We start from the raw sequence: 25,818 nt of genomic DNA on the forward strand, positions 1-25,818 counted from the left end.
TATTGTTTTTTTAGGTAAGAGTTCACGGTGATGGCAACCTGCTTGGATAAAACCATCTCTTAAATCATGTCCATAGACAGCAGCACAAGCTCTTGTTGTTTGTTTAACAGCCTGCTCAACAACCATAGGATTCACCTTAAAATCAACTATTATCTCAGTAGTAAAGCTACATGTTTGAATTGGCTCAAACACATTATGAGTCCTCTTGGACTCATAACATAACATAACTGAGGACTCATAGCATAACATAACATAACTGAGTTATGTTATGAGTCCTCTTGGACTCATAACATAACTAAGTGAGATTCTCGAACAGATGCGTCTCCTTCGTTGAAACCTGAAACCTCTTCTGATCTGTACAATACGATCCAATGCAAAAACCTGTTCTTCCGATTTAGACCTGCAAAGCAAAGTGGCTAGAATAGCTTCACTGTGAGAAAACCAGGCTCCTGATATGACATATTTTTCAACAATATTACTGGTAACCTGGTTTTGCATTTTTACTAATCTTAAGGCTTCTAAAACATGTCTTGGAACCTCAATAAAAAACCAACTCACTTTTATATCAAACCATATTGGATAGTAAACACCAACAGCATATTCAACTAAACGACTTAAAGTAATAAAGTTTTGCCCAGAGAGTCCATGAACTGATACCCAAATTTGCATCAGTCTATATGCAGTGGTCAACCATCTGCTGTGATTAACAGGACCACACTCAATCTTTATAAAATCTGTAGGTATGTTACCTGAACGTATAGCCAAAATCATTTTATACCCATAGAGCTGATCAGTTGAAAAATCATCGAGCACATTTTGATTTAATTCAATTGGTCTTTTACCAATGGTTCTTGTTGGAAATGCCTGAGCTAATGGAAGTAATGTAGCACAACTAAATAGCTTACCCACGACTCCGCTGAACCCATTACATTATTAGCTCATTAGTATGCAGCATACATATAATCCATGTTAGCTTTTTATTTAAAAGATCCTCTATTCTTTTTATAGCCCCACCTAATCTTCCAGTGTTAGTAGCTGTAGAGTCTGCTCCAATATACTGTACATTTATATCAAATTTTCTACACCAATCTGCTATAGGTTTGGCTATCATTAACGCAGATTTTTTGCCTACTCCAGGCTTAAGAGGAGAGAAATGGAACACACATTTTTCACCTGGTTTACTAGTGACAGGGTAGAAGTCCATTTTTATTGTCTTAGAATAGTATTTTAATGTTGTTTTATCTTGATTTAAAATTTTTTCTTTAACCTTGATTATTAAAAAGAGTTAAATTGTTTTTACCGTCAAAAAATAATGCTTTAATTTCTTTTGACTGATACAACTGTAAATCTTCTGTCTGGAGCTTTTCCAGTACTTTTTTCTTTTCCCTTTGAATTTTGTGATGGTCAATGAATAGTCAGTTTATTATCTTTTTCATTAACAATCCCAAGATCTATAAAAACTGCAGAAGAAATAGCAGCAGCTTCTCTGTTACTTGTTCCGTATCTTAAAACTGTTTAAGCAAGAAGAGGAAAGTGATATGTATTGATGACAGATTGCTTTTTTCCGTCGTCAAATTTGGTGTCTATAAACTGGTTTGAAGATTCATTTGGTTTCTTAATCACATCTACCTCTATTTCTTCATTAAAAAAACTTGTTATTACTTAACTCTACTTTCTTCTACTCTAACTTTTTAAACATTAAAGTTTTTTCTTTTCTTTTGCATTGTCTAGCTAGCCGAGTATGTTCTTTTTTATCTCAAAAATGTATTTGGTACACAGTTTTCATTCCAACTTTCAATCTCTGAGCTCTGATAAACTTCAGCTCCATTTCATGAATTTTTAAACTTAATGAACAATTACAGATCGGAAGAATAGCACAATGAGAACATTTTGGGTCAGAACAAATTGGATCTTCCTTGCATTTAATACTATGTTGCAACGAAGAATATCAAATAACGCGTCAAATTCATTATACAACTTATCCTTTTGAGTATTTTTCACTTTTCTTCAAACAGTTTGAGTAACTCTGTTCCATTCTTTTTCAATTCTCTGAACTATATAGTGATTAGGTTGAACTTGAATATTGATATTCACTTTTTTATACTTTGCAACAACCTAAATAAAAAATATAATAATATGATAATGTATAATAATTTTCTTAAAATATTAGACTTAGCTAAATTTACAAGAGAATTTTTTGGCAGCTTCGTGAACAATTTCTTTTGACACAAACTGAAGATTGGTGTCTAAGGACTCCATTTCTAACAACAGTAATTGTAAAACATTTCTGAGGGTTGGTAATTTAGAGGGTAACAAATTAGCACCATGACCAATGAATGCTTAAACTTTTATGCTGCCTTGGCAACAATTACTACATGTCCTTTTTATTTTATTCATAACATGTATTAATCTATAAAAATTATATATTTATATAATTTTATATATATATATATATATATATATATATATATATATATATATATATATATATATATATATATACATATATATATATATATATATATATATATATATATATATATATATATATATATATATATATATATATATATATATATATATAATAAATAAAAAATTTAAATTTTTTGTGATTCTTTAAATCATAAAAATTAACAAAAATACATAAACATATTACAAAATTTAACTAGTTATCCTAAAATTGATTTATTTATTGAATTTAATTATTTTGATCCCTAAACTTATTTATAATTCTACTTAAAATAACTCTTTAATCTTTGCACATCAGAATCTAGAAAACACTTAATATAACTTTAAAGGTAAACAATGCATAATTTACAGAAAATAACTTTACAGACCATTAAAATTAGAGTTAAAGATTTTTGTTATTTTATGAAAATATTTAATATTGTTTTTATAGTAAAATATTTGTTTTGATAATATAAAAATTAATTTAGTATTAAAAAAATAAGTGTTATTAATTTAATTTATCTAAATCTGTATTTTGTTTTTTATGCAATGTTTCTGTTTATTTTTCTTCCGAATAAAATAGTAACTTTATTTAATTTAATCCTTATAAAATATTTAAAACTTCATTTTGGTAATTTATTTTGAAGATATGGAGAGAAAAAAATATTTTTTATCTTAAAATGTCTATAGACATCTGAAAGTAATATTTTTATTTTCAATTTCGAAAAAAAAGTTTTTTCACTACACCCTAATGCTCAAATGTGCTATGATTACAACAACAGGTTTTAATACTAGACATAAAAAAATTATATTTGAAAACTGACTTTATCTCAGAGCTTCCAAATAGTAAATTCTAAAAAATAAGATGAAATGGTTTAGTTATATTGAAAAGGAGTAAACGTGGATTAAGTTCATCCCAAGTATGGATTTAACCCAAAAAAGTTAACCTTTAAATATTGAAACCTGTATACCTTTTGTCCTTTGAAATAAGTAATCCGGAGCATTTTAATGCAAATGATTTTTTACAATGTCTCTTAAGAGATATAACAAAAATTAAGTAAAGTTTATAAGCGATTTATCCTATTAAATCTAAAAACGACAATTTTTATCTATCAGATTTTGTTTTCTTACTTTATTTTTATTTATTTTTTATTTATTTTTGCTGCATAACTATTTTATTACATGAGAGATTGGGGTAAGAGGGGGGTTGAAACTGGTCTTAAACAACTCATGGTACCCTTTTACTAATAAACAGACATTCAAAAAATGAAAATGGGAATAAAGACAGATTTTAGACAATAAAATTGATAAACTTAGTAAATTTTTTTGCATTTTTTAACTGTGCTCTTACAATGACATCAGTACTTTAAACAATTTAATAGGGATTAATTAATGCTAAAAAGTAGAGAGTATTTTACTGTAAATTTTACTGCAATACATTTTATTTATAAAAGAAATATGTGTGAAAAAATCAGAACTTCTTAATTCATTTATAATTTGAGTAAAAAATCCAAAACTTTTAAATTCAGTATATTCTTCTTAAAATCAGGTGCATTTTCAATTTCATTTTGTTGTCGCTTGTCAGAATTTTACAATATTCCTGTGTAAGCTTTATATCTTTCACTGCTACATAACTTGTGATATTGACAGTTTAAACAAAATCCTATGCAAATTAAAAATTCTTATCAGAGTCCCAAAGTTCAGGATCAATTTCAAGCCATGTGTAGTCAATGTCAAGGATGGTAAAGAATTTAAATAAGTGCGAAAGAATTAGGTGAAGTTACTTGGCAAAACAGGTTTCTTAAGTTGTAAAACTCAGGTACATTTGATTTGCAAGACAACAGACAGTTAGCCATTTTAGATTTTTTGTTATTGCTAAGCTTACCAGAAAACAGGCTTCTCAGTACAGTCTATGCAGCATTACCAAGTAGAAGGTTTACACTGAACAACTTTTTAATTAAGTTAACAGATTATTAACAATTGCATCCCAGCCAATAGAAGCAGATATAAAGTGAGGAATATAAAAAATACATAGGAACCTGCAGAGCTTCTTTAGACTGACTATAGTCTCTTCATCCAGTTCTAACTGTCTGCAAAATGCCAAAGCTTCTAGACTATATTATTGCAAATATTATTTCAAATATATATATATATATATATTCCAACAGAACAAAATCTAGCCATGTAAAAAGTGCCAGGTTTTCTCCACAATATTTTTCCTGATGGAGTGGTCTCCAAAAAATATATCACAGCAGTTAATATCTGACAATCATAGCAGTTAGCAAAACTTGCTAACTGCTGTGATTGTCAAAGAGTAAGTTATTAGACTCAAGATGAGGTGTTAGAAAGTTGTTGATCAAAGACTCAAAGACCTTGCTAATTACAGATAGATGACTGATCGGACAATAATTGGAGGGGTGAGAATGTTGTCCAAAGTTTTGAAAAACTGAAACCACAGATGCCATTTTCAAGCAGGCAGGAAAACACTTATTATATAGTTTAGAAAGAATTGAAGAGAGCTCTGGAGAACACTTTTGTATGACTATGACAGGAATGTTGACCTTATAACAGCCACAGCTAACAAAGTGCAAATATCAGTGGCCTTCATACTTTCTACATTCTTCTCTCCATAATAATCTCTGTAGAATAAGTGCAGCGTTAAAACTTGATCTTTATTAGGCAACATTAGGAGCCTGAAAAAGACAGTTCTTTGCAGACTTTAGTGCCTATACCATGTTGAAACCACTCTAAACATTCATGCTTTAAAACTGTATAGGTTGATCCAAAAACTGTTTTGATATAATTTTGCTTTGTTGAAGGAAGCACTTTAGTGATTTATTATTGCTCTGTTCTTTAAGAACATTAAGCACTCTATTTGTAGAATACACTAACATAATTGCTGAAACATTTTTCAGCAATTATGTTAAGAACTTTCTCAATTTCTTGATTTTTTCATATCCATTGTTTTGTAGATTCCAATATGCTTTCTATATAAATGCCGTTTTAAATTTTTTCTTTGCACTAATTATAAAATTACAGATAACATCATCATTTTTTATTTGACAATTAAAGCATTTTTTTTTTTTTTTTTTTTTAAATGTTTAAATACTGGTGATTTGGTTTTGTCATCCATTTTATTTTGATTAAAATATTTTATTTGGTTTATATGGTTAACTAAAGAATTAATTTATTGTATGATACTTTAAAGCAGTCTAAAGCAGTGTTAAATGAATTTAAATTATTGCAAATCATTTATATAGAGTTTTTTTAAGATGATAAACAAAAAGCTTTTGATTTATATTTTCTTTAGCAATACTTTTTTTCTGTTTAAATGTGTTTAAAAAATTTAAAAAGTGTCAAGAATCTCACTTGGTTCCCCAAAATATTCTCCAATTCGATCATTGAAATTACTAATTTCTATTGAAAGAAGCTATTCATCATTAGAATATTAAGATAAAGGATTTGGAGCCAGTTCTGGCTCCTTGTAAAATGATCAGTCTACCTCTAGGCAGCCTTAAAGCAACCCACACCCTTATTTTTCTCAAGAAATTTCATGAATTGTTTAATCTATCCCTGTTTAATGTGCGCAGGGAGGAAAGTGATTTTCTCTCACTTAACTAAAGTTTCTACCAATAAAGTCTTTCTTAACATATTAGTTTACTTGGTCTCAACTGTCCCACATACAGAGTAACATAAGCATTTGTTTGATGAGAAAATTCACCATTTTAAAGTCAACAAAAATGATATATTTATGATTGAGATTAAACACTATCTTCTCTAAAACAAACTTAATTTCTCCATATGTTTCTTTTAGAGATATTGAATGGCTGAGAAGAAGAGCCATACAACTTTTATTGTGTAACAATACATATTTTAATTCATGCTTAGTGGTTTATGGTTTGTATTCTTCAATGCTAAGTTTATTAAGAAGCCTACTGACATCTCAGCAGTAAACATGTTCTGCTTCTTTTGTGAAGAAAGAAAGAAACAATCATGCCAACTCGATAAATCAATTTACTAACGCCATCCTCTAGAAGGTTCTACTTTTTTTAGTTAAAAAGCCGTCAGTTCAGTTTACAAAATAGCAGTCTTCTACTTGATCATTGGGCTCCAGCAAACTTCTTCTAGATCTTTTAGCCACCATCTTAAATGTTCTATAAATTGTTACAATTTGATGTAGAAATGATGTTTATTTTCTAAACATTTAAAAACTTGTTAACCAGTGTAATTATTAAAACTTTAACAGACTATAAAAATATATATTTAACAGACTGTAAAAATATATATTTTTTAGCTCATTTTAATTTATGTTTTATTAGCATTACAATCAAAACAAAATATTGTTTTTTGCATTGATTTTCTTTTAGAAAGTTAGAACAGGGGAGTCAGTTGCTTGGAAAAACAATATCCATCTGAAATGAAATATTTGATAAATAAAAAAAATTATACAAATAAATGTTTTTTTAAACAAAAAAATATTAAAACCTGGCCATCAACAAAGTTATCATATTTTGTTAGAGAATAACTAAAAAAAAACTTTTTGATATATTCTTTTCCACAACCCTGAAGTGCAATACCATTAACAGTTGTTACCTTTTCAAATTGAACCTAAACATTAAAAAATAATTTTAAACAAAGCAAGTAATTATAATATGCAGTAAATTATAAAAATATAATAATAGAAGATAAATAGTTAAAATAGTATTTCTTTCTATTTTTCTCATTTATGCTTGGTATATATTTTACTTAATTGCTCAAAAATATATTTTAAAGAAAATATCTTTTACCAAACTTTACCTTTCTCGGAATATTAAACCTACTTTGCATTTTATTATAAAAAGATTTATATTTTATTATAAATAAACTGATTATAAATATCATAATTTGTACAAATTTTATAAAACAGGCTTTAATACAATAGTTACAAAAGTAATAAAATATAAATAGTTTTTAAGATAACTTTAATACTTTAATTGAATAAATAAGAACTAATAGTTTGTAAGAGTTTTATTGAAACCCAATAAAATGGAGGAAAATGGTACAAACTATTAAACGGCTTTAATGTTTAAATAAAAACATATTGTTAAATATTTCCATAAAAAATGGTGCTAACATTAATAATGACAAAGGTTAGACTGATCTAATAACACATATGATTCATATCAATTTTTGGAGTTTTTTTGGAACCAAAGTTGTAGAAGAAAGAAACATCACAAAATATAACAAACAATAAACAATAACAAAATATAATAAACAAACAACAATTTGTAGATTCACCATTTTCAAGATTCACTTAGTAAAAGTTTCCTTTTTATTGAAAGATTCAAAAACTTTGTTAACAATTACATTTTTTTAAAGTCTATCTAGTAGTTATTATTATAAACAAGTGAAAAACCAAAATTTTGGCATCGGTTCAAATTGAAATTTAGTTTTATACACTAAATAAAAAAATAAATTCATCTATATACAACTATATTTATAATAAATAATGAACCACAATTCAAAAAATAATTGACCTTAATTCGACATGGCAATACAACCGCTTCATTTTAGGATTGAATTTAGCAACTTTAAAATTATTATGAAAAAAAAACTATATATATATATTTATATATATATATAATATATATATATATATGTTTATATATATATATATATATATATATATATATATATATATATATATATATATATATATATATATATATATCACTACACCTTTGCTCTTTGTAGATTTAAATTCATGCCTTTTATCTTTATATATCAGAGTTGAATTCTATTTTTTATTCACAAAAACTGCAATGCTTGGCCTGGGCATATACTTATTTATCAATACACCTCTTTGTCCTCAAATCAGGTTTGAATCCATTGACTTTTTCAATTATAAAAAAACCCTGGAGATTGCTCTGACTTCTCTAACTATTGTTCAATCAGACTTTTTGCTATTATTAGAAAAGTCTTGATACTTACTAAATAATAATAAAAATAAATATTAACAAAATTTTTAATATCTTATCTTAAGTCAAACAATCTAATGTCTTAAATTAGTCTTTTTACTTGTTTTTTTTTTAAATGTATTTTTATGTCAACTCACCATCAAGGCCAAGAAGACTACTACAAGGCCATCAAGACTACACAGTCGAGACTCAAATTAGTACTTTAGAAAAACAGGAAATACTTTACTAGAAAAAGCAACCAAAAGAAATTTTATTCAGCTGTATTTCATTTCCTTTTATGTCATTCAGATCCTTTTATTGAATAATATTGTAAAACAAGCAATTCAAAAAAGCTATTTTGCCTGTAAATGCAATTGCTTTGTAGAATGACCCTTTGTGTGCTCTTTGTGATATTTTGTAACAAACAAATGATTTTGCAAATTACTGTCTAGAAATAAATATTTAATTGGAGGCTTGCTATTATGACAAAATATATAAAAAATTAATATTAATTAATTTTTTATATATTTTGTCAAAAATATGTAAAAAATTAATTTTTTTATATATTAAAAAATATTTTGAATATATAGTTATGGCTATTGGTCATAATTTTTTTAACTGAGTTATTTAAAGGTTTTAACTAGAAATTAGTAATTCTGAGCTAAAAAGGAATTAAAAAAAATTTTACAACCAGATGTCATTCCTGTCATTACCTGTTTTGAAATTTTTATTTTGTTGCTAACACTAGGTTTACAAACCTTTGTCCAAAGTTTTAATTTAATTTTGGAATCAGAAATATTTTTATTCACTTTCCAGTTAAGTTGCTCTCATGACAATTAGAGAGCCTTATCTTAAAAACAACTGTTAAAAAACAAATGTTAATAATAAAATAATTAACTTATTTACAAAATTGAAAGTTGGCTAAAACAAAATTAAAATTTTTAAATACTATCTTTTTTTATGTTAATTCGACAAAAATTTTAAAATATTGTCATATTGAAATGCCAAGCATTTGATGTAAACAAAGAAAACTAGAACTCTGCTTTTCATAATTTAAATGCTGAAGATTATAACTAATTTTTATGCAAAAATACTTTATTAAAGCCAACATAAACATTTTTGTGTCATTTTTAAACAAAATGTTGTTAAATGTTTCAAAAGTTACAAAAAAATCATTCAAACTTTGTGTTAGAAAATTGTCTAGAAGATACATAGTTAAAAAAATGCTGAATTTATGAAAGAGTTAAAATTAGTTATAAAATGTTAAAATTACGTCAGAGTTTAACTGTGATCCACGAAAAATATCTTTCTCCTCTCAACAAATTAATGAGATAAACTGAAAATTGGTTGTGGTATATCAACAACTAGCATCAAGACACAGAACCATCGCTCAATGTTTACAATTATATATAATTACCCAATGTAAAAAAGATCTTTCACACTTAGATTTGTAAATGTTTATATATGTATATTTTACAAAGGAATTCAAAAATAATATTCTCTTTGGCTTAACATCGACAGTTTTTAATTTATGCTTAATTTCATATTTCCTTGATATAAGCACAAATTTTCTCTGAGTTAATATGTTATAGGGTAATACCATGTAGTAATTTCTGTAGTGCTGAAGAATGTGCATGATAAAGTTGTTTCCAGGGCCTAAGTCACCAGGGATGAAGGATTGGGTCATCATGATCATGCTTTCCAGACAAACTGGAGTTCTGAAAATTTTAGAATTTGTGTAGTCATGATAAACATGTGTTAAATTGTTTCAAAAGTAAAAAAAAAACATCCTGCCATAACATTACATCAATAAAAAGAAAACTATCAACTTTTAAAATCATTATTTTAACTGATATTTAATTATAAAATGTTAACACCAAGTTGTTTTATTAAATAAGAGCTATTAACAGTAGGAAAAAAAAAACATGTCATTACATTAGTCTAGAAGAAATTTATTACCTATTAAATTCATCATTAACATTTTTACATTAACAAATTTATTAAAACTAAACAACCTTATTAAAGAGTCAAAAAAATTATCTTTTACATTCAAAAAAATAAAAGAAAACTGTTTAGTTTTCCATAATTATATATTACATATTAGTTTTCAATTTTCAATTGCTATAATTATATTAATTACTATTGTTTTTTCATTTTTAATTTAATCTGAACTGCAACTTAGTAATTAGTTTTACACTAAGAATGGATTTGTGTGATTTTGGAAAACTGTCAAATGATATTTGTCATAAACTAATTTGTTGTAGAAATATTGATCTAAAGAGATTGATTGTTATAGAGAAGACGCAAGAGAAGAATTAATTTAGAGTTCTGGAATAACAGATGACAAAATTTTAGCAATCTGCCATCATTATGAAAAGATTTAAAAAGTAGAACAATTCCTGGAAATAGGAGCTATCATCAATTTACCCCAGAACTTATAGATACTATTAGTTTTAAACGAACAAGTGAATATGTTAATATAACAAACATATTTTCTTTTTATGGTTTTAAAACTTCTCAAACTAACCAGCAAATTAACATTGATGGATTGAAAATTGGTTTGTTTATTCTGTGTAAATACTGTGTTGATACATTTCATTGGATTGGTATGATAAATGAAATTTATTGTATTGAAATTTTTTTATGATGATGGTATATTGTTAAAATTTGTCATCTGTTAAAGATGTTATGGCAACGTTTATGAATCCACACAACCCTTTTAACAAACTTTTCTGACCATCTAGAGATGATTATTGGGTTTAAACATATTTTATAAAATTTGTACCATTGATGCACCTGTTACAATAACTGACACAATATTTTTTTTTATTTTATTTTGTAAATAAATAAATAAAACAGAACTAGTATAAACCTAAAAAAGTTATCTTTGCTCTGTTAAAAAATTTTTTTTAGAGAAAATAAGTAAAATAAAGGCATGGCCTCTGGTGCCCCAGGTTCATAGATTCTTTGGTAGTCTACCCTGGAAACAATTTTAACACATGTTCATAAGGACTATACAAATCCAAAATTTTCAGAGCTCTAGTTTGTCTGGAAAGTAGTAAAAAATCTATTGCAAGTTTCCTCTAAAAAAAAGTGGGGCACATGACCCAGCCCTCCCTCCCCTTGTGTTTTGGTCACTGGAAACAATTTTAATATGTAATTTATCAGCGCTTCAGAAATTCCAAAAGTTTCAGAGCTCTAGCTAGTCTGGAAGATAGAGAAAAATCAATTGTAATGTTTCACGACAAAAAAGTGAGCTCCATGCCCCGTTCCATGTTATGTTTTCTGAAAGATCAATGAATATAGAACGACACATAAAAAAATTTTTTTGATATCATCAAGGCCACATGATTTTCTTGGGCATTAAAAACAGATATATAAAATATTGCCTAAATTTACTTAAGGCAATTTAGGTACTTTATAATAATTTTTTATATTTCTGATCATTTTATTGGATTTGTAACCCCTGAAAATAGCCAGGTATAAATTTTTAAGTAAAAAAGATTAAGTACTCCTAATGTTATGTGACTTGAAACCTCTAAATATATGTTACAATTCTGAGGGGACAAGAGGGACCTAACCAATATCTGTCAAAAGTAAAATGGTCGTATTTTAGGATTTTCTTAAAGCCAGGGGCTAAAATTTTCAAGGAATTTTTATTTGACTAAGTAGTTTCGACTGTATAAAAATCAGTAAAATCTGAGATGCATTGTGACATGGCCTGGGTTAATTGACATGGAACTACCCTATATCAATCTATTCTAATATTATAAGGATATTACACAGCATTTAGCACTTTTTAATATATTGAAACATATTAGGAAAGTACAATATTAGTGAAAACAAAAAGAAACAATACAACTTTTTTTTTTATTCTAAATATTTTTAAACTTACAATCACCATACAATTCTTTAATAAAAACTCTTTCCTTAAGATTTGAAGAATCAGAGAAATACAATAGGTGAGCAGGAGAATAGAAAAATTATATTTTGCAAAGTCCTGATAAAATCTCTCTTCAGGCTCTTCAAGACATCACCAAAGCTTTTGGGGAAGAAATCTAGGTATGAACACAACATATAATTCTTGAATTTTTCAATAAGCTTTGCAATCAATTGTTTGCAATTAGGGTCATTGTGATTTCCTTGGAATCCATGAACAACATCACAAAATGCACACCAAGCTTCTTTATTTTTGTAATTGCTCTTTTAAGTTTTTCTGACTTCAACATTGCTTTTATTTGGGATCCAATAAATATACTATCATTGATATTTGCCTTTATTAGCTTCAAAAACATGAGAAAAATATATTGTAAAGCTTCTCCTCCAAAAAAAAAGTTTTTACAAACTGTTTTATAAATACTAGTTAAATATGTAGTTGGAGTAATACGATTTTAGAACTTTTTTGTAATGATTACCATTAGCCACAGTTAATTATAGATATTTATTTCCATTTGAAATAAATATTTAAACTCTGTTAATAAATATCCTTAAAACTCTGTTTTGAGATATCTATAAACAGTTGTTATTGTGAAAATCTAATCTAAATCTCTGATTAAATCATCTAACTTAATCTGATTTGAAAAGTGAGGCTGAAAAGTCATTATTGCTACAAAAGCTTCCTCTTCACTAACTCACTCATGAGATAAAATACTCATTGCACCTTCCTTCATAAAAGTATGAAAAACATACAGCAACAACATATAGCAACACATAATAACAACATATAACAACTTCAACATATACATAAACAACAGTAGCATATGATTGAGAAGCACACTTACACTTTGTGGAAATTGTAGTACTGGTAGACTATCATCATTTAGAACCGGTGCTGTAGATGATGGTATGTCTGGATATTGAAGAGCTTCTACCCTTTTGGCTTTTTTTTATTTCATAATATCAATCATACAAAAGTAACAGTCATAGTAATAGTTCTTTGCCTTTCTACTTACTCTGAGAATGACAAAAGGATATGTCTTAAGTAGCTTAATATGCTTTTAAAATCTATTCCTTACATATTTTTCCATCTACAATATATGTATTAACAATCTGTCTTGTAACCCACTAATTTTCTTTCCTCATACAAGCCTATGCTGCAAGCGAAGCACACTAACAATCTTCCATGAAAGAAATTTATTACCTATTAAATTCATCGATAACATTTTTACATTAACAAATTTAAAACTAATTTATAAATTTGTTATTAGATTACCCACTAATTTCTGTTGATATATGGGCTCCCAGTTGCTGGTTGGCATTTAAAACACTATTTTGAAACAATCCATGATACGGAAAAAAACATTTTTGGAATTAGCAGAGAAAATTGATAAATAATAAAAAATTTAAGGTGGGCAAAAATTTTGTAAAAATTTATAGCATTGTTTTATTAATGCGTGATCCATCCTCTGCAATTACTTTTTGGAAATTATCCAAACTATGTTATGGTCAAATTCTTGCAGTATAGAAAATAAAAACATTGGCATCATTTGTATAATTCATTGTATGTCATTTTGATAACAATACATTAATATTAGGAGTGGACTAATTAGAGCAAAGTATTAGGATTCTTCATTTTAATTAATATAATATTTAATTAGTGCAACTTGAAGAACAAAAAGAAATGTGAAATGATTCTTTTTCTAATAAATCAATAGTTGACACTAAATTTTGATTCTAAAGCTAAACTAGCCAAAACAGGTTGTAAAATAAATTCTTTGTACCTATTCCCAAAAAGGAGTCATCTAAAATTTTCAAGTAAAAAAAAACTTCTTATTAAATAAATCTATACAATTTCATTTTCATCTTTGAAATCATTGCTTTATTCAATATTATTAAAAATTCTCCTCATATATTTGTTAGCGACTGATTTTATAAGGTTGATTTATAATAAAAATATCCAGACATTAAGAAACACATTTTAGTTTTATTTTAGTGCACATTTTAACATGTATTTACAATTTATTAGTATTACCTTAACTAAAGTTATTAATATGATAAATGCTTTAAACCCATGAAAAACAGTTGGACCAGATGGAATTCATCATTTCGTCTTAATAAAATGTTTAAATGCTTTTTCTAATCCATTAACTTTATTATTTAACAACTCAATTTATGAAGGTAGTACCTAATTCATGAAAGACAGCAAATGTAACACCATTGTTTTAAAATGGCAGTAGAAATAAAGTTTCAAATTATAGCCCAGTTTCCTTGACTTTATTTCTTTGTAAAACTTTAAAACATTTAATACCTAACTAACTCTATATTAGATATTAGAAAAATGGCTAATAAACTGGAAAGCTATATTAGAAAAATGGATAATGAACTAAAAAAAGCAATTCAATTTTGAAAAATGTAAAATCATGCATATTGGTGACAAAAATTAAAATATAAATATTTTATGACTAACAATAATATAAAACAAGAATTAATTACTACTAAATTGGAAAAGGATCTAGGCGTATAAATTTCAAATGACTTAAAATGGGAACAACAAATCAAAATGGCATTATCTATTGGTAACAATAAATTTGGTATAATATGCAAATAAATTATGTATAAAGACAGCGAACTAATAAAATGGCTGTATTTTAGTTATATACGCCTGCATTTAAAATTTGCAAAACAGGTATGGAGTCCTTATCTTGAAAAAGATGTGAATATATTAAAAAATATTTTAAAATAAGTAACAAAATCTGTACCTGAGCTGCGTCATCTATCATACAACGAAAGTCTAACTAAAATTAGTCGACTTACTTTTTAGTTAATAAAAATTAGCTATCATGTTAGTCTAACTAAAATTAGTCAATTAACATTTTAACTAAAATTAATAAGTCGACTAACTTTTTAGTCTAACTACAAATAGCCTATGTATTTTTAGTCTAACTAGAAAATTTTTTTTTTAAACTTTTTGTTTTTAGGTGCTTCAAGAAGACCTAATAGTCTTGTCTCAGAGCAACGCAGAAGAGCATTTAAATAGTAAGTTCACAATTCTTCCTTATCAAAGCCCCAAAATAAGCCCAGTGCTCGCTTCGAACTCAATTGCAATACCACAATCTAAAAATAATTTATTAATTTGTCCACTCCCTCTGACAATTCTAACCCCCAACAGCTACAATTAAACAGGGGAAAGTATTACCGACATCAAGCGGCTGCAGAATATGTGGCGAAAGAGCTGGTAAGCAAATTAACAAGATATTGTTTTCAATATGAAGGAGTACAACCCAATAGGTAACATGTGCAAGTGTCCATCTTTAACTAAAATTTGAGTACCAATAATTGGATAACCAAAGTTCAATTTATTTATTTAAATAACTAATTGATTAAACTAATTTTTAACAAACTGTCTAAACTATATCTGGATTATTTTAATGGCGGGAACATACAAGTTAGTGAGCCACTGCATGAATTGCTTATCTTTTATCCATCTGGACGAAGATGTTTTGTATACGGCATCATCTGGACCACTTAAGCGCTAATTTTTGTACAGACATTTTTTAATTTAAAAATAATGTATTTCACTTATGTTGTTGACACGCCTATAATGAGTTGCTGAAGAATTGAACGAAGAATTGAACGAAGAATTTATAAAAATTAATTGGTCACTTTAGACATTATTACTTAATAAAAGCCCTATTTACCAAGCTAATAAATGCTGTATTTCATTTAACCCCATAATTAACCGTTTCCATTTTTAACTCATAACTTTTTACCAGAAATAACAAATATAATTTTGAAAAAAGGGATAAAGATTGTTTAATTTTACCCGCTTTTACTCCATTCTCTAAAGATAATTTCATAAAAACAGTTTTACATTTTTCCATGAAATTATCTTTCTAATAAAAAAGATATTCTGTAAATACTACCCACCTCTTAGGAGATCTGTTAGATTTAGTAAAAAGTTGCTAACTAGCCCCACCCTATTCTTTGTTGTATAATATAAAGATGTAAAAAATAAAACAATATAATTTGTTTTTTAAAATAACTGTTTATTCAAGATGCAACTAGCTTTATTATTTATAACACAAAAGAGTTCAAATATTAAAATTAGGAATATTTATTTAAGAACAGTATAATAATTAAAAACTAAGTATTACAAGAAGATACTTCGGTATTACATTTATTAAACTTTGAACTAAATTAAAAAATTCAAAATTTTTGTACAAAAACATCAACATTTGAAAACATTCAGTTGTCATTCTGTTTCGATTTGCATACAAATTGTTTTATGTAATCACTGATTTCTTTTTTTAAATCTAAACTTACATTTTTATCACTATCATTTTAGGAGTCATCATCTTTATCGTAAAATGATAACTTAAATTTTTTTGATTTCACTGTCACCATTTTAACTGGAACTATTTCACAAAATTTTTTGTCAGATAAAAATCTGGCAAAAATTCCTTTTCACATTTTAATTTTTGTTTCTCCTACTTTTCGAAGAACTGAAAACTTTTATAATTTGGATCCAAAAAAATTGGCACATAAAAAAACAAGTTATTCTCTAATTCATTTGAATCATTGTAAGTTTGAAAAGATTCTAACAAATGCAAATTATAGCATAGTTAAAGGAGGAGTTTCACTTTTTTTCCACTTAGTTGCTTATCAAGGTACTTCATACTTGGAATAAATAAAGAACATGTTGCATAAGTATCACTCAAAAATGAAACACTTACTTGATTGAAGCTTGCTAATGCATTTACCGTTTCTTTTAAGTTAACAAATTCGTCTTCATAGAGCAAATATTTTCTCATATCTTTGTATTGTTGTTTTTATTTAAATTAAATTTAAATAAAAACAACAATACAAGTAAAAGATATTTTTAATTAAAGAATTTTTTAATCAAAAATATCTTTTACGTAGTAGTGAAGTATAAGCATTCTTTCTGCCATTAGAATCGTGGAGTGTTGAACAAGTTTTCACATCTTGAATCAAATAAAGAATGTGATTTATTTCGACACCTTGTTGTATTTGACTTTTTTTTAATAAATCATTAAGTTAAGTAAAATGATTGAAAGATGTCCTTTTTTCAAATAAAAAAGAATTTAGACAAACCATTATTTTCACCTTCTTCAACTAAATCTATGACATGTTATACAAGTAATTGCAAAACATACTCCATGCACTTTATTTGTTAAATGTTTAAACTAAATTAAAAAAAAAATTTTGACAGTTGTGTAAATAGCTGGCGTTGTCGGATACTACATCCATTACTTTATCATCCAGTTGGAAGTTTTCAAGTATTTTTAGCAAAACCTCATTAAAATTATCTGCATCATGGCGCCCAAATTTATAATTGAGTATACAAAGTTCAAACAAAAAGTGATGAAATTGGTTTTGTCAAAAACGAAATATGCAGTTACTGTTATGTAAATGCAGTTATTGGTATGTAACTGCAATTACTGGTATGTAACTGCAGTTACTGGTATGTAACTGCAGTTACTGGTATGTAACTGCAGTTACTGGTATGTAACTGCAGTTACTGGTATGTAACTGCAGTTACTGGTATGTAAGTTTTGAAATGATATCCACTCATCAATAGTAATAGATAAAGCTTTAATTGACAATAACTTGGACTTCAAAAGTTTTCAATATAGCTTCAAAACTTTTTCTCAATATAAATTAGTTAAAAGTGATTGTAACTTTTTTCGGCAAGGTACTTTGTACTTTTGATTTAAACAAAAAGCAAATTTTTCAAAGGAATTACTTTCTACCAACATAAATGGAAGACACCAATAATAAATAGTAAAAGACTTCTATTATTCTTATGGCTATTTGTTTTTTATCACTCATGTTTCATTTCTTTTTCGGCTATACTATTTTGTGATCATGTTCAAGATGGTAATCTAGTATACTTTTCGATGTTTTACTTGAGTGCCTTTTAGATCTGCATCTATTACTTTTGCTGCATACCCATTTTGATGTTTCCTCTTTAATTGAGTAATATTCATATGCAGTTTTAGTCGCTTCTTCAATGGGCTGTGCATCAATTTCAGTTTCTTTTTGACTGGATGAAAAAGGGTTTTGTTCTTGTAAGGTCTTTCTTTTTTCCAGCCTTATCTTAATAAGGTCTTACTTTTTTCCAAACTTTTTTTTCTAAAGTCTTTCTTTTTTCAAACCTTGTCTTTAAATTGGATATTGAAGTGGTGTGTTCAATAAAAGAAAACACATTATTGTTTGAAATAATTTAATAATTCAATTTCTTATAATAAGTTTATGGCTATTGTTTAGAAGAACTCTTTATCTAGTATAAAGCAGGAAACCATTACTTCGAGATTTTAATTAAGACATTTCATAAAATTTGTTGTGAAGAACATAAAAAAAATTATGACAATTAAATCAGTTAGAGAAATTCATTAAAATTCATTTAAATTTGAGAAATTTCAAAAATATCTATAATTTGTGACAATTAAGTAATAAATATGTTTTGTTTGCATCTAGTATTTCCTCCAATTTTTTTTTTCTGAATTAAATAACAATTGGTTTTTTACTCAGTCAAAAACAGCTGATACTTAATACCGAATAAATAATTATTTAACACTACTTAATTTTTAAAAGAAAAACAAAAGGAATAGTATAACAAGATATATATTCAATTAAACAATATAAACATAATAAAAAACTTTAAATGTCTAATTTATACAATCTAACTGTCATCGCTGTAAATATCTGCAATAATATGAATGTAAAAACGTATAACTTAAAAATTATTACATCAAAAAAATTAATGAAGATGCTATATATAGGAAATCCGGAAAGAGTTTTGCACAAAACACATTTTTTAAAAGTATAGAACCATTTATTTTTTATAAATTGATTTTACATAAATGTTTTTTATAATATATAACTCACTTCAATTTAAATTGAAAACACTCTCTCCAAAAATCCTAAAAACAAACCATAAAATTGATGCTCTTTAGGGTCTGTCTATTAATTACATCAACAAAGTAGGAGAAAGAAGGGTCAATTGTTGACAAGTGGAGGGGGAGAAGTCAAGACAAGTTGATGTCAACAATGTTAATTAAAAAGAAACTAAATTACTTAAAAATTGTGCTGTGCTTTAAAAAAATTGGATACATACAGAACTAAATAAGCATGCACAAGATATTTACTTGTAATTCTATTATTTTTTCAAATTTGTTGTTGGTTAGTTGGCTGTGCAAACAAAAAAGATTTAAGTAAGTACATAGTCTACATTTTTGCTTATAAGTAATGTTTAATTTAACTCATTTGCGTGTGTTTGACACAGAGTTTTTCAAAGCAGATTTAGCACACTTGGCCTTTTTCATCATTCTCTATATATTTTTGACCACGCTACAAGTTATTCTTAAATCTTTATAATCTGATGATACCTGCTTAATTGGTAATAAGATCTAAAACTTTTATATCAGATAATAACTCTCTGTGTCTGCATACCTAGCAGCCTGATAGTAAAAGCGTAAAACCTAGGTGCTCGGCAGTTGTAACACACATGCGTTTTAAAAAAAATTCACCAGCAACCTAATGTCATACTTCGTAATAAAGGCTGGGTACTTAGATATGAAAATACTACATGCCAGGCAGCTAAGTTTTTTTTTTTTTATGTAATAAGTTCTGGGTTGATCAAAAAACTCCACGCTAGGCAGTAAACTTATTTATTAAGTTTACTGCCTAGCGTGCAGTTTTTTGATCAAGTAAGTTATTATTTTTCTTATATAATAAATACTAGGTTGTTAAAATACGAAAAAACTACATACCAGGCAGTAAACTCAGTTATTATTTTACTTAAATAAAAATATCTCCAAACTAAAAGCAAATTCACGCAATCATATTTCAACTGCCAGACATGTAGGTTTTATGTTTTTCGAATTTCTTAAAAAAGAAATGTTGAAAAGATATATAATTTTTTAATATCTAAAACTTTTTAAATATTTATAACTTTTAAGTAAATTTCATTTAAAAGATATATACTTCATTAAATATTTATATACTGTTACTTTTCAAGTCAATTTTGTTGAAAATATATATACTCAATGTAATGTATTGTCTTCTTACTTATTATAAGTAAAAAATTGCTTTAATATTTGTTTGATATTTATTTCTATATAAATTGTTACAACTAAATTTATATCTGCATTTTTAAAATCTGCATTTAAATCTGCATTTTTCAGTATTTAGGGTCATTCCCATTTTTTCAGTACGATCAGCACTTTTGTGCCCCATATTAGAATATTATTGCTATCAGTTTGCACAAAACGAAGATCATCAAAACATTGACTGATTCTTTTATGAAAAACGCGTAAATCTAAATCTTTCAAATGGTGTGTTCATCGTAGTTAATATAGAGCTATCTTTATCCAGTAGAATCTACAAATAACTGTTATTTGCATCTAGCTTTTTAAAATTGTTTGCACCACAAAGTCTAGTTGGTATTTCTTCCAAAGTAGATAATTGATGTTCTCTTTTTATAGCTTTATTTAAGTTTTTATTTTAATTTTTTATTCTTTTTTTTTTTGTAATTCACCTCCCCAAGGCAAGGCCATTACGGATGAGGGGGCTACTTGTGATTATAACCCTCTCCCAATTCTATAACTCTGAAACAAGGCCCCTGTGCGGAGAAACAAGTTGAGTGCAATACTACCAGGAACGTGGTGGGAATCGAACTCGGAATCTCTCGCTTATGAAGCAAGCGCTCTACCACTACATCATTACTGCATATAAGTCTCTGCAAACTGCATATAACTGCATATAAGATCCAGACAGAGTCTTAGTTGTCCTTTTGGTTTTTCCATGACTAGTAGTCAGTTTATTAGTGAGAACCCATTATGTTGGTTCATTTACTCTTGTTATTACTCCGGTTTTCTTCATTTTATTGAGTATTTTTCTTCTTCAGATTTATTTGACATTGCTGCTTTTAAATACAACACTGCTGTTACATGGAAAAAATGGAAGGTAATATGTGTTCCATTTTCCTTTTTCTTTTTACAGATTTTTTTATAGATTTATAGAGCACTTTCAAAAATCTTTTTGTAATATTCTTCAGTCCACTTCTGGTACCATGTAATGTTTCATCTTCTTGCATATTATAAGAAAGAGAATTGCTTTAATATTTGTTTGATATTTATTTCTATATCCATATATTAAATTGTTACAACTAATTATTATATTAACTGTGTCGTTATTTCAACCAAAATTGAGTTTAGCGCTACAGCCTTTAAATTATAATTCTTTGTGCGGAATTAGTTTCTTAGGGCATAGTTTAACAATTGCTTTCCGGGTAATTCTCCAAAAGAAATTATTCTGCAAACTCTACTCGTTATTTTGAATGATTGTTAGAAATTACTGTCCAGAGAGAATTAATTGCATAACAATCATTGCATTCTATTCCTTTTTGTTAACAATTTGTATTTTGTTAATTTAAAAAATAATGTGTTTAAAAGATATATACTTTGTTCTTTTTTGTTAAAAAATTATACTTTTGATGATGAATAAATTTTGTTAAAAAACAGGTTCCTTTTTTACTAATAGCTCCTACGAATTTAAACATTTAAAATTTTCTATGTGTGTGCTGTTAGTAGTTTAAATATGTACAATAAACTAAAGATAATAATAGCCCTAGCCTCACCGCCTCCATCTAATTCACAATAAAATCTTTCAGTCACTTCAGTTTCAAACTGCTAAAAGATTTTATTGTGAATTAAATGGACTTTCAGTTCATTAAATTCACAATAAAATCTTTTAGCGTTAGCAAATCAGCTGTATTGATTGTCTGACAGTAAGTCATTTGACTTACTGTCAGACAATCAATAAAATGTCAGAAACTTGTTGATTAAAGACTCAAAATCTTGCTAATAACAGAAAGAAGACTGATTAGACAATAACTGGAGGGGTGAGAATGTTATTCAGAGTTTTTGAAAATTGAAACAATGAATGCCACTTTCTAGCAGGCAGGAAAACGAGACTCAGTCAAGCACTTATAAAATAGTTTAGAGAGAATTGAAGAGAGTTCTGAAAAACAATTTTGTAAGACTATGAATGTTGTCTGGACCACAAGCCGTAGAAGAGTTTAATTAAGATAAGACTTCATTAATAAATGCATTCAAAAATAGGCTGGACACCCTCCAGACCAGTTGCTACAGTCGCTTATCAATGGATGGGCTACTTTGTGTGAGACAATAATGCTCACATTGCAGCTTATTATAACTAACTAATATCATTTTGTCACAACTTCATTGAGATGTTAGCCAAATTCTAACTAAATTTAATCAATGTCTAAATATTTACAGATAAAGTCTATAAAAACTTAAAAAATTCAAAATGAAACAAAGCCAATTAATTTTGAGAATTACAAAATTTGTAACATATTTGACTTGTAAAATGGTATGGAAAATTAAAAAAAAAAAAGGTGTTTCTTCGCGCAGCAACCTGGTTTGTCAAAGTTGGTGTTTTGGAATTTATGAGAAGATTGTAACCAAAATAAAGTAACCTCTTTGACTGTAGTGGCCCTCTCAGCCTTGGGGAGGTGAATTACATAAAAAAAAAAAAAGAAGAAATAAAGAAGCTATGAGATTAAAATCTTATTAAAATCTTGATTAAAATCTCCATTGAATAAAATAATATAAAATATTAAAAAACTGTTGTTTTTAAACCAATAATGCAAATATCAAAACTGTCACTGCCCTAGCAACTATACAAACATCAAAATCGTTATTTTTTAAATAACAACACAGCTATAAAAATGATTACTTTTCAAGCAACAATACAAAGACGAAAACAATTTTTTAAAGCAGCAAATGTAAAAAAAGAAAATTCAAAAAATAATCTAAATAATCTTATATAGATGTCAAATTTTTTTTTTTTTCAAATTGACTCCTATATAATGATACTGAGATAAATTGTAACATATCTCCCTCAGGTCATGAAGGCCACTACAATTTTTAATTGTGTTTACAACCCTCTGTAAACTTTCTTACTCCAAAACACAATCTTTGATGAACAAGGCCTCTGTTAAAAGAAACAAGTTCAGCTCAGTACTACCAGGGACATGGATTTTTAGGCATAACTGGAAACTTGCCTCAAAATGACTTCTTAATTTGCTTTTAATAGATCTCATATAGGAAAAGTTAAGAGAAGACCAAATGAAAACATCTTTAGCTGAAAATAGAAGATAGATAAACAGTTCTAAACATCAAACATAACTTTATCCTGTTTTTTAAGCTCATGTTTCAAGGTTTCTAAGTTCATGGATTAGATAAGTAAAATTAGAACACTACAATGCTTTGTCCTCTAAATCTGCCAATACAGGTTCAAACTGAGCTTGGTTAATTTAAGTAATTGATGAAAAAAATTGGTTTGAAAATATTTGTTCTTATTCAGTATATTAAAAATGCTGCATTTTTTGTCTCTAAATTCTTGAAAACAACCAGCAAATAAAATTGTCATTTTCTGAACAGCTTTAGACATTACTTCTTAGTGAAAAGTCATGTCCTTAACTTCTCACTTAAAAGAAAAAAATAGAGTTTTGTAGTCAGGGCCTGATAACTAAAATTATGTATTTTTCTTCTCATTAAAAATTTTTAACTTCATTAAAACAAGCAGCAATTTCCTACAGAACTTGGCCTTGAGATAACCATCATACCTCATGTGCAAAAGAAAATTAAAGTATTTGTAATTGACTTCTTAAAGAAATTTACTAAAATAATTGTAATTCAGACTAATGATGGTGATCTTAACAAATAATCCAAGTATCCTTTAAAATTTCTTATGGGAAGATTTGCGAACAAAGGGTTTCATGCCGAATGATGCAGTAAAAAGAAAATACATTATTAATAATAATTTTTGTTAATAAAAAAGTAAAACCATTTTTCCCTCCCACATGCTTGGAGCCTCATCTGTAGCAACTGATACGAGTATGCTGGTATTAATTTTTTTTCAACTGATACCAACTGATTCAGATACAGTTCTTGCAATATCTTTTCCTCAAACATCAGTTCTTTGGAATTCCCTTCTTTCATCTTGCTTTCCTGATTCATATAATTTGAAATCTTTTATGTCGTCTGTCAATCGTTATCTTACTCTACAATCTTTTTTTTTCTCATCCAGTAACTTCAACTCTAATAGTGGTTGCTAGCAGCTTTGTTGGAAGCAAAGATGTTTAAAAAAATTATTATTATTATTATTAAACCAACTATGTAGGCTACTACCCCCCACCCACCCTAACATTAGGATATTTTTTCATTTTTAACAACTCTTGCTTTAAAACTTTTTACGATACCTATCCTATTAAGTTTTTACTCATGAACTCCCCCTGCTTAGTACCACCATTGCCTACATGACCCAAAAACTCTATTAACTATAAATATAAGACATATATACTAGATATATTACTAGAAATATAAAACATATTACTAGTTATTACCACTAGTAATGATTTAACTATATTAATACAATAAAGTCACAAAGAGAAGTAAGAAAATTCATTTTAGACAAGTAGATTCTTCTGAATCATAATGTGCCAATTGGTTAAATAACAAGAAGGTCAATGGAAGTCTAAATGAAAAGTTTAAAAAGAAATCGGTCAGTTGTATCATCAAATTGTGAAGGTTGATGATTAGAAAGAAAAGCTTCATGAAAATCAAAAGCCCATTATAATGGATAATGAAACCTACTGCAAATACAACTGTTTGACATTCCCAGAGCAGCAACTTTACATAATCTCAAAAGGAACAAAGAACGATGTTTCGCTAAAACTAATTAAAACAAAAAAATTTGCAATAGTTTTGGTTTGTTTATGGCCAGAAAACAAAAAATATTGCTCTGGACAGTTTTTAATTTTATAATTGACAAAAAATATATTTTTAGTAAACATAATACAAAAACTCCATCTATAAAATTATGACATATCAGTGTAACAACTTTCTTCAACATTTACAATAAACAAAAAGGTTATATTATGGGCATTTCCAAAGAATCACGAACGGAAACTCGTATATGTTTTGTTTATTATTTTCATAATAATAAAACTGGCGATCTCTAATTTACTCTCATTTAATTCTAATCTATATAAATTTTTGTAAACAAAAAATGGTATACATTAGCAATGTTAACAAAGAATAAATTAAGTTTGAAGTGGAATCATGCACAGAACAGAAAAACTTAAATTTTAGTTAGTAGATAAAAAAAATTTAATTCCTTGGAAAATATAAGTTTCAGTGTTATATATTTTTTTAAATAATGTTTTAAACATTAGTAAAGCTTTCCAGAAAGTTACAGGATTGCATTATGCGTCTTAAAGTCACAACAATAGTTTAAATGCAGTTCATGAATGATCACGCACAGAAGTTGCAAATTTGCTAATTTCAGGTACATTTTTTAAGAAAATAAATTGCTTGTGAGTATTTATAGTAAAATATTAAACCTCTACGACTCATATCCAATATATTTTTCGATGAGAAATGAA

At 27.2% G+C, this 25,818-nt stretch overlaps 1 protein-coding gene across 3 annotated transcripts in view; it reads right to left on the bottom strand.

Annotated features, from left to right (window-relative positions):
- LOC136088971 (receptor-type tyrosine-protein phosphatase S-like) overlaps nt 1–25,818 on the bottom strand; it is a 160,937-nt gene that overhangs the window by 127,598 nt on the left and 7,521 nt on the right. For all 3 annotated transcript variants that reach the window (XM_065814261.1, XM_065814263.1, XM_065814262.1), the window contains exon 3: nt 6,934–7,056. In XM_065814261.1, coding sequence (XP_065670333.1) covers nt 6,934–7,056 — 123 coding nt within the window. The remainder of the gene's footprint in view (nt 1–6,933; nt 7,057–25,818) is intronic.

The sequence above is a fragment of the Hydra vulgaris genome, chromosome 12 (genome assembly GCF_038396675.1).
Source record: "Hydra vulgaris chromosome 12, alternate assembly HydraT2T_AEP".
Lineage (NCBI taxonomy): Eukaryota > Metazoa > Cnidaria > Hydrozoa > Anthoathecata > Hydridae > Hydra > Hydra vulgaris.